Here is a 9,793-nt window from a genome sequence, read left to right on the forward strand (position 1 = left end):
CTGCACTCCAGTCTGGGTGACAGAGTGAGACTCCAACAAAAAAAAAAAAAAATAGAGTTAGGGCAGGCAGCAGGGGGCCATGTCCGCCTGTCCCTCCGAGAGTCCCTGAAGCCCCTCCTCCCCTGTGCCCTGGCAGGGACTGTTACCACTGATAGAGTTGAGTTTCTGCCCACTGGAGGGGTCCGGAGAACACGCCTTCCAGATCACAGGTGTGTGGGATGCCAACCCGGCCCCTGGGGCACCCCTGACCTGGAGGTGTGGAAAGGGACTGTCCTGTGGGTGGTGAGGCTCTAGGCTCTGGCCCCCCAGCGACCTCTGGCCCGCCACCCGCAGGCCCACTGCCCTCGCCCCTCCTAGTGATCTGCCCAAGCCGGGCCGAGCTGGACTGCTGGCTCTACCACCTGGAGAAGCAGACGGCCCTCGCGGGGAGGCTGCGGCGCTGCCACTTGGCACCTCCACAGGTTGGTGTCCGGGACTTTGCTCCTCCCTCCCCACCTTCCCAGCCTGCCCTGACATCCTCCTCACAGGGCTCCTCTGGGGAAGAGCTCCCGTGGACGCTGCAGCGCCGGCTGACCCGGCTGCGGACGGCATCTGGGCGGGAGTCGATGGGCACCGCTGTCTGTGCCTCGAGGGTCAAGCTGCAGCACCTGCCCGCGGAGGTGGGTCGGGGCTGCGGGACTGAGGGGCCAGGAGGGAGCGGGCCTGGGGTTCACGGTGTCCCAGCCCCCCATCCCTTGACCCCTCTCAGGAGCAGTGGGACCGGCTCCTGGTCCTGTACCCAACTTCCCTGGCCATTTTCTCGGAGGAACCGGATGGGCTCTGCTTCAAGGTGGGCTCCTCCCCTCCGTGGCCCGCCCAGGGAGGCACCTGTGTGGGGGTGGGAGGGGCGGCCACTCGAGAGGAACCTGTATTTCGGGGCCTGCTGGGGCAGGGTGAAGGCCCCACCCACTCGGCCTGCTGTCCTGGTCAGTCTGGTCTCGGCTCCTGTGTGGAGAAGGAGCTCCCACCCCGAGCATCCCCTGCCGCCCTGAGGTCCTGGGCCCCCAACAGCCATCGCCCTGGGGCAGCAGGCGTGGAGTGAGACCCGCTCCCGGGAGTCCCCCACCTGTGCTTGCCCATGTGTGTGTGTGCGGGTGTTCACACGTGTGCACGCACAGTGCGTTCTCTGGGGCCAGAGTATGTCGGTGGTGTGCACACACAGTAACCTTCAGTCCCTGAGAAGTACGTGTGGGCTTCCACGTGGTCCCCACCCTGCCCTGTCTTCTCGGGTGACTCTAGGAGACCAGCACCCGTGACCCTGCCTGCGCCTGCTACCAGGCATGAAGGCCCCACCAGGGGCGGCAACGCCGAGGACAGACAGGAGCTGCCACCCTCCCTCTGGGTGTCAGCCTCAGGGCCTGGCCGTCCAAGCACCCACTGGGCTCTGAGGCCAAGACAGCAGGCTGGGGCCCGGCGGGGCTCAGGGCTGCCTCCAGTGAATGAAGGCCCAGCCTCACCCGCTGCCTCCACAGGGTGAGCTCCCGCTCCGTGCCATCCACATCAACCTGGAAGAAAGAGAGAAACAGATCCGCTCCTTCCTGATCGAAGGTGGGTTTGCCCAATCTCTGCCCCTGCCCTACAGCTGTTGGGGGATCGGGAGCGGCTAGACACCCCAGCGCTCTGGGGGAGCTGGCATAGGTGCTCCCTGCTCCACCAGCTCCTCACGGCTTCCACACGCAGGCTGCCTCATCAACACCATCCGCGTGGTATGTGCCAGCTACGAGGATTACAGCCACTGGCTGCTTTGCCTCCGAACCATCGCCCATAGGGAGGGGAACTCCTCACTGCCCAGCACTGGCAGCCTCCAGGGGCTGCAGGCGCCCACACAGGTGAGGGGTCAGCAGGCCCACAGCTCACAACCCCTCGGGCAGAGGCAAAAGCTGGGGACAGAAGTTGGAGGCCCAACTCCTGGCTCACCCTCCGGCTGCCTAGGTCTCTGGCAGTGGCCAAGGCTCACTCTTCCTGGACAGCAGGACCAGCTGGGACTCAGGGTGTCCGGCGCCCCCCTCCTCCCACACTAGCCGCTCCCTGCCTGAGTCCTCGGGACCACCTTCTGCAGGCCGCCCGGGCCAGCCTGCACCCGTGAGTACCTGGGGGTGGCAGAAGAGAGAGGGCAGGACACGTGAGACAAGGGTGTGTTGGGGACCCTGGTTCCTGGCAAGGAGGGGGAATCAGACTGGAGGAGGCTCTGTGCAGCCTCACAGAACTGTGTGGGAGAGGGGTCCAGGGAACTTTCTGGAAGGCTCTTGGTCCCCACAGGACCAGGCCAACCCTGATTGTACCAGCACTGGCCGGCAGAGGACAGAGCTGAGACGTGGTGGCAGCAGCCGGTCACCCAGGAGCAAGGCCCTGGCGGAAGGGCCTGGCCCGACCGCCCCACTGCACCTGGACCTGACCCAGGTGGGCCTAGCACACGCACTCTACCTCCCAGCCCCTGGCTCTCAGCCCTGCCCGCCCGAGCCACCCAGATGCCTCTTGCACAGAGAAAGGAGGCCCTGGTGACTTCTGGCTGAAGAAGCCTCTCTCCTGCCTCTGCCCTGCAGCTGAGCAGGCTGATCCTGGAGTCTGGCCCAGAAGCTTCAGACCACACACTGAAGACACCACACTCTCCGCTCTACGCCGACCCCTACACGCCGCCTGCCACCTCCCACCGCACAATCACAGATGTCGGGGGCCTGGATGAGGTCAGTGCCCCGCCGAGGGGTAGAAAGGGCTAGACGCGCCTGCAGCCCGCTGTCGGGGATGTGCCCAGAGCCCGAGGTCTGGAGTCCGAGGAGGTCTAGTCCATGCTCCTCACCCTGGGGTGTGAGGTTGCCCAGAGTCTGAAGCCTGCTCAGGCTGTGGTGACAGGCTGAGGGGCTTTGGAGCAGAGGTCTCCGGGCTCCACAAGATCCCAGCCTCGGGTCTGCCCCCTCTTTCCTGACAGTTCCTCAGTGCCATGCAGAACTCCCCTGGACCCTCAAGACCATTCCCCTTGGTTCCTGTGTCTGTGCCTGTCTCTGACCCTGACTCTGGACATCCCAGCTCCCCTGGGCCTCCCGGCCTTCACCTGTTCTCCAAGAAGGGAGCCCTGCCGTCCCGAGCCTCACAGAGGCACCGAGGCTCTGTCAAGGGCCGGGGGCCACGGCCTCCAGACTCCCCTTGGCTTGTGAGTAGTGACCACCTCCAGTGGGAGGAGGCCCTTGTCCCTACACTTCAGGGGTGCTAGGGAGATGGCCTGGGCCTTCCGGACCCTGAGGGAGCAGAGAGACACCTGAGACTCGGGGTGCAACAGGGGGCAGATGTGGAGTGGGGAGGGCACGCAGGGGACACAGAGCCCGAGGGAAGTGTGGGGTCTGCAGATCATGGCTGGTCTTGGAGCCCCTGCCTTGGGGCTGCGTCCAGCTCTCACTTGTGGTTGGGACCCTCAGGTCTCCTCTGCCACGGAAGGTCCGCCCGACCCCCCGGTGCCTCCCCCAGGTGAGTGATGGCCCTGGTCCTTTCAGGTGAGCTCAGGCATCGCCTACTGTCCACCAACACATCTCTGCTCTACCCCCAGATGACGGGTCCCCCAGGAGGTGCCAGGGCCCAAGCTATGACAACATCTGGGACAAGGCCTCGTGCCCCTCCCACTCCAGGGGGCCCCGGCTCGGAGGGTCCGAGGCCGAGGGGAGGCTCGTGCAGTGGATCTGATGCCCGGGGACGGCTGCTTCTCAGGACCTGGTGGCCGGGGCCGCCCACCCCTGTGACCCTCATCCAATTCGGAGTCTAATGCCGCGGGGTCAGGGAGTCCCAGAACCATCCCTGGGCTGGGTCCTTTCCCAGGAATGCCCTGGCAGAGCAACTGGACCACAGGCCAGGGAGGTCCTGAATGCCCACAGGGCCATCCCTCAGCTCTGCCTCCCAGAGAGGGGTTGAGGGCGGGGACTCGATGGGGGCGTCCCCTGGGCGTGGGAGGGTGGTGTGGGCGAAAGGTCGGAGAGTGGAGAAGGGTTCGCAGGGCCAGAGCATGTGAAGTCAGAGGGCACGAGGACCAGAAGTCAGCAAGGCATGAGGTTGGGGGTGTTCCCTCAAGGAGGGCAGGTGGGCCTGGCGTGGCCTGGGCATGTGCCGGGATGGGGACAGGTCGGAAAACACAGACGCCATTAAACAAAAAGAAAGAAAGAAGTTTTACTGTGCTCTGTGTCCCATGTTCTCTGTCCACAGCCAAGAGCCTCCTAGGGACCCTGCACGCCCACCACTCCGGGCAGGACCCCAGCCAGCACCCAGCCAGGGCCCCTTTGCTCTGCCACTGCCACCCCCCCCACCTTCACGCCCCGTCTCTGACTCCTCTTGGACCTGGGCCTCCAGCTTCTCCCCAGGAGCCCCTGGGACAACCCCAGGAGCTCAGTCCCTCCATCTGAGGTCACTGAATTCCCCCTCTGCCCAGGGTTCCCAGGAGAGGGGCTCCATGATCTGCCCACAGAGCCCTGCCCTACAGGAGTCTCCTTCCCCATCCCAGGCCAGAGGCCAGGGGCGTCCTGGCCATCGTCCCTCAGGGCTCGTGGGTCAGATGGCCTCACCAGCCCGGCCTACTGTGAGCGATGCAGAGTCCCCAGAGCCCCTGGCTTTGAGGCCTCCCTGCGTTCTCACCCTCGCCCCTGCCCAGACCTCCAGCGGGGCCTGGCTCCTACTCACACCCCTCCGATGTCCAATGTCCTGTCCTGCCGCTAATCCCCACTACATACCAGAAAAAACACAGGGTTCTAAACAACACACAATTTCTCAGTGTAAGCACATCCCAAATATTGCATGTCTGGGATTCAAATTTAACCAAATGCCCTGTGTTTTTATTTGCTCATCTGGCCACCCTACGAACCAGCTCTTGCTTAGCCTCTACCCACCCAGACTTCCAGAACCCCCCTCCCCCTGCGGCTGTGGGGAGCAGCCTGGCCGCTGGCCAGACGCCCAGGCAGAGGCCGAAGGAGTGGCCCTTGGGCCCCGCCTCCCTCCTGGAACTGGAGAAGACAGGGCCAAAGGCGAGGATGAGGACAGCACCTCGTCCGGGGCACCCGTGGTCTTCTTGTCCTGTGTCTTCCTCAGCCGGGCCTGGCTCCTAGGCACTGGGGCTGGGGCTACGGCTGGGGCCACAGCTACGCCGCCCCTGCCCCACCTGCCGGCGGAAGTAGCGGATAGCCGAGATGGTGCCAATGTTGGCCAGCAGGACTGCAAGAGAGACACAAGGTCTCATGAGGGCAGCCCCTGCTGGTCAGCGCCATCTGCCCACGGGACCAGCCCTTAAAGGCCAGCGGGTCAGGGCAGTGGGTCAGAGGTGGGGAGGGCAGGCCCAGGAGCAGCCTGGGTTCCCCCCACAGCCCACACCCTGCAGGCCCAGCGGGGAGCAGACTCGCCACCCTCAATGACTGCTGGGCACCAGCTCCCTCTGCCCCCAGGGCCCCCAAACCTGTTTTCCAGGCGTCTGGGGTATGCAGATCTGATGTTCGCACGGCCCAGCTGGCAAAGGCTACAAACACCAGGCACATGTCGTTCTGGCTGAGGGTGAGCGAGGTGAGGGGACCTCGGAGCTCCCCTGGGAGGGAGAAACATCCCTCAGCTCTGGCCCCATGCAGGGACACACCGGTCCTGAAAGCCACTGATTCACCCTCCCTGGCTATCTCTGCCCTGAGACGCCGGTGGAGAGTCACAGGGTTGAGTGGGGCCAGCTTGGGCCAGCTGCCCTGGCTGGGCCCCTGTTCCTGGTCTCCAAAGGTCTCACTCCCCCAGAGGGTGAGAGACACTGTCTCTCAGATGCTGGTCCTGAGGGCCGGTGAGACCCGGGTGGAAGTACCTCTCTCCCCTCTCCCTCCCCCACTGCACCTGCTGCACCAGAGGCTGGGGCAGATGCTGCTGCCGTTTGGGCCGAACACAGGGGTGGCCAGTCAGATCTGAACCCCTGAGTGACCACGGTGACCGGCCTAGACATCCCCATCTGGACCCAGTCCTGGAATTACCAGGAGCTGATTTCTCCCTCCCCACCAGTCCCTGAGACTCCCCACTAGGTGATGACCCAGGTCCTGTCTTCCCCCCATGACAGTCCCCTGGCTGAGCCCCCAGATGGTGTGTACCCAAGGGCCTGGATGGGCCACAGAGCCCGAGCAGCACGCACCTGGCCACCTGACCGCCTGGCTGAGCTGTGTGGCTGTGGCTGGCTCGACTGGAGTCCCAGGCCCCGGTCCCCAGGAGGCCGACCTGGGGAACTCCGAAGCCTGCAGCTGGAGCAGGGTGTCTGAACCCAGCATGTCCCCAGCCCTTTCATCCCCAAAGAAGTGTTCATAGGCCTCTGGGATGGAGATGGCCACGGGGTCTCCAGGTGGGGGTGCTGGCACATGTTCTGCTCTGGGGGGTGAGGTCTGGGAGTGGCCCCCCTGCTGCCTGGACGGCTGGGCTGGGGAATCCCGGAAGAAGAACTCGCACACATCCGGCCACTGGACCTCCTCCAGGGCCTGGCTGGTGGTAGCTGCGTCCTCTGTGTCTTCATCCTCCTCCTCAATGGTGTCACAGAAGAAGAACTCGTAGGCCTCTGGGAGGGTCACAGCAAAGCAGGCCCTGTACCCTGCAGCCTCCAAGGTGGAGGGTGCAACCGGGGGGAGATGCTTCAGGATCCGAGGCTGAGGCTGCCGGGGCCCAAGGGCCACAGCGTCCCGGGCTCCGGGACCCCTGTAGCTCCCAGCTGAGGACCAGGCTGTGGCTGGCGAGGGTGAGCCGGGGGCCCTTTCCGACCCTGACTCCTCAGGGCTGGACACAGCCATGGAGAATCGTACCTTCTTCTTCCTGGGAGCTTGGGCAGGGCCTGGGAGGGGATCCCTCCAGAACTGTCCAGAGGCCCCTCCTGAGGGCTCGCCTCTGGGCTTCTCTCGGTGTCCTCCTGGAGACACAGCAACCTCCGTGTCCCCCACATCAGGCCCAGCCTGGGGGGCGGGGGAGCAGCCAGGGGTAGCGGCATCAGATCTGGGAGCAGGTGGAGACACGCCTCCACCAGAGTGAGGCACGGCTGGAATTGGCATAGCCCCTGAGATGGGTGTAGATGAAGCCACCTCTGGCTCAACCACTGGGCCTGCTGTAAGCAGGTTCACATTCAATCTAGGCTTGGAGGCAAGTGTAGACAGACCCATGTCTAGTGGAGGCTTGGAGGCAGGTGTAGACACAGCCGTGTCCGTGTCAGGTGGAGGCTCGGAGGCCGGTGTAGACACAGCTGTGTCTGGCTTAGCCCTTAAGACATCCTGATGGGCATCTTGGACGGATGTGGACGCTGTGTGGATCTCGGCTCTGGGGGTCATTCTTACTTGGTCTGCTCCTTGCTCAGTCACAGGAACAGGTGTAGACAGGCCCACCCTGGGTCCTCGCCTGGCAACCTGCTCAGGGCACTTGGGTCCAGGCTCAGCAGCTGCTGTGGAGTCTAGCCCCAATGCGTCCTGCCCAGCTCCGGCTGTGAGCTCTGCCGGCCCAGCCACAGGACCCCTCCCCACGGGCCTGGCCAGTCCCAGGTCCTCCTCGGGCCAGGCAGCTCTGGGCAGCAGGGAGCCCAACTGGGCAGGGGCAGGGCCGGGGGCTCCCGAGTGCCCGCCCCCCTTAGCACGCCTTTTTTTCCGGCCAGGGCTCCTTGGTGAGGCTCCAGGATTCTCTGGCGGCCTCGGGGGGGTGGCTCCGTGGCCAGGGGCCTCAGAACTCCGAGGGGGCTCCCCGGGGGAGCTTGAGCCGGGGCCCTGCTGAAGCCTCTGCATCTTGTCTCCGGAAGACTCTGGCCCTGGGTGGTTGGAGCTCTGGCCAGGAGGGCTGGTGCCAGAGCCAAGTGACAGCCGGGACGCTGACCGTGTGGACGTGCTGGGCGTCTGCTGACCGGACCCCGGATCCAAGACGGGCTCACACTGAGACCTGCTGACCAGCCACCGGGGGGCCACGTCCTCCTCCCCACAGCCCCACTGGCCGCTCCCCCTTGCGGCCTGCTGCCCGATGGGGAGGGGTGGAGGCCCGGGGGGGCTGCTGCCACTGCTGTCTCCTTGGTCAATGTCACTGGACAAGAGCTCATCCCCAGAGGCCAGGCCGGCCTGCAGGAGGCCACACTCGTCGGTGGTGGCCGAGAACTCGGCCCAGTCCTGGTCACTCAGCTGGACGCTGTACTGGAAGTTTTCCATTTGGAGTCAGCAGAGGTGCAGAGCCGGGGCCAGCTGAGTCTTCACGGATCCAGGCCCCGGGCACCAACCTGCACGCGTCTCTGCCGCCCCACCCGGCCTGGGGGCCCCCCGCCTTCCCTGGACTCCATCTGCACCCTGAAAGGAAGGGAACGGAGTCCAGAGGGAAGGCCAGGCTTCCTTCGAACCTGACAGGCAGAAAATCCCAACTCCCGCTTCCCCAACTTTCAAATGGATCCCAGATGATAACTTGGTAATGACACATTGTTTCATTCCTTAATCGAGCATGATCTTAATCAGAGAACTGCGCTAAAACTAGCATTCCTCGATTTCACGGTTCCTTCCCAGAAGTGGTTTTCCACCATGTCTTTGGGCATCTCCTGTCCAGCTGGGCCAGACTCATCTCCTCCACCTCTTCCCGAGCTGCCTTATACGGCAAAGCCCCTGTCAAGGGTCAGTGCCCTTGGGTGATGGTCAGCCTGGCCTGTCCCAGCGTGCCCCAGATGGCAACTGGCCACAGAGGAGGCTGCAGGGCCCAGCAAGTGACCAGACCTTGGCGATGACCTTCCACCGGCTTTGGCTGGTGCTGGTCACGCTGGTGCTGGCCAGAGCACCAGGGGATCGGCAGGGAGCTCCCAGGCCGGAGGCAGAGTGAGACGGGCCTCCTGGCTCCCAGCGGCCACCTGGAGCTGTCCAGGGGTCTGCACTCCTGACCAGGCCTGCCCAGCTGCCCAGGGTGCCTTCTTTGCCCGGTCTCTGAGAACTAAGGTGATGGCCCTAGCCACTACAGGGGCTTCCTGTGGCCTGTGGGCAGCTCCCTCTGGACCCAGGTGTGGTAGTCACTCTGGTGGGACGGTCCTGAGATGCAGATGCCTTGGCCACTTACCCACTGACCTGGGCCCTCCTCTCTGGCCTCTCGTGGAGTCTTTGTGGGGCTGTCTGCCATTGGGACCCTGAGTCAAGGGCAATGTCCGGCCACATCCTACCTGGATCCCGGCAGCCAGCTGGGCAGCGGACCTGGGCGTCTGAGCTGCCCGTCCCTGAGCGGGCATGGTGCTGGGCTTGCACACAGGCTCCACCCCCACTGCCAAAAATACCCGTCCCCGTGCTCACATATGACTCGTGCCAGCTTCAGGGTCCAGGCCACAAATAGATGGCATTTGAGGGGCCTCCAGCGATATGAGCACATCTTGCTGGCGCGGGGCCAGGCTGAGGTCGAGTCAGACACCAACCAGAGAGTGCAGACTAGTGACCAGCCCTGCACACCCCTTCCCAGTTGAAGGCCATGCTGTGCTCCCACCTCCCACTGGGAAGCCTCAGACCCCCCCACCTGCCACCTCTGGAATGTTCTTGGTCCAACTTCGAAACGGCCGTTGCACCCTTGCCAAGGCTTGTGCCTCCCAGACCTGACCTGGGAACTCTGAGAAGCCCTCGCCTGGCAGCGCACTGAGCCTGGGTGCCTGCAGGTCAGAGGGCATGTTGAGGGTCCTTGGTGGAGGCCTCCATGTGGATGTGGACCCTGGGCCTCAGGAGAGGACTGGGAGGGGCAGGGGAAGAATGTGTGTCATTCCTGACCTTGGCCCTGTGGCAGCACCCAAGGTGGGGGT

General features: G+C 64.4%; 2 protein-coding genes across 3 annotated transcripts in view; one reads left to right on the plus strand and one right to left on the minus strand.

Moving 5' to 3' along the window:
• Positions 1-4,182, plus strand: part of PLEKHN1 (pleckstrin homology domain containing N1) — a 7,820-nt gene extending 3,638 nt beyond the window's left edge. The window contains exons 5-16 of one of the 2 annotated variants that reach the window (XM_008058232.1): positions 137-209; positions 334-461; positions 564-659; positions 749-829; positions 1,512-1,587; positions 1,720-1,856; positions 1,972-2,121; positions 2,299-2,439; positions 2,583-2,723; positions 2,966-3,187; positions 3,450-3,498; positions 3,578-4,182. In XM_008058232.1, the coding sequence (XP_008056423.1) occupies positions 137-209; positions 334-461; positions 564-659; positions 749-829; positions 1,512-1,587; positions 1,720-1,856; positions 1,972-2,121; positions 2,299-2,439; positions 2,583-2,723; positions 2,966-3,187; positions 3,450-3,498; positions 3,578-3,711 (1,428 nt within the window). In that variant the 3' untranslated portion in view covers positions 3,712-4,182. Of the gene's footprint in view, positions 1-136; positions 210-333; positions 462-527; positions 660-748; positions 830-1,511; positions 1,588-1,719; positions 1,857-1,971; positions 2,122-2,298; positions 2,440-2,582; positions 2,724-2,965; positions 3,188-3,449; positions 3,499-3,577 lie in introns of both variants that reach the window. The other variant, XM_008058233.1, reaches the window with a different exon arrangement.
• Positions 4,183-5,113: 931 nt separating this feature from the next.
• Positions 5,114-8,189, minus strand: PERM1 (PPARGC1 and ESRR induced regulator, muscle 1). The gene is made up of 3 exons (XM_008058235.1): positions 6,164-8,189; positions 5,462-5,587; positions 5,114-5,223 (listed from the first exon to the last, which is right to left on the minus strand). Exons 1-3 carry the CDS (start codon positions 8,187-8,189, stop codon positions 5,114-5,116), a joined length of 2,262 nt encoding a protein of 753 aa, XP_008056426.1.
• Positions 8,190-9,793: the final 1,604 nt, after the last annotated feature.

This window comes from Carlito syrichta, unplaced genomic scaffold (genome assembly GCF_000164805.1).
Source record: "Carlito syrichta isolate Samal-C Ts95f unplaced genomic scaffold, Tarsius_syrichta-2.0.1 Scaffold303263, whole genome shotgun sequence".
Taxonomy (NCBI): Eukaryota; Metazoa; Chordata; class Mammalia; order Primates; family Tarsiidae; genus Carlito; species Carlito syrichta.

What these genes read in the sequence shown, in the direction of transcription:
- PERM1 (XM_008058235.1), bottom strand. Translation starts at nt 8,189, where the DNA reads ATGGAAAACTTCCAGTACAGCGTCCAGCTGAGTGACCAGGACTGGGCC. An exon ending in CCAGGCGGTCAGGTGGCCAG is followed by an intron (nt 5,588 to 6,163) that starts GTGCGTGCTGCT and finishes TCTCCCTCCCAG; the next exon opens with GGGAGCTCCGAGGTCCCCTC. An exon ending in CCCAGACGCCTGGAAAACAG is followed by an intron (nt 5,224 to 5,461) that starts GTTTGGGGGCCC and finishes TCTCTCTTGCAG; the next exon opens with TCCTGCTGGCCAACATTGGC.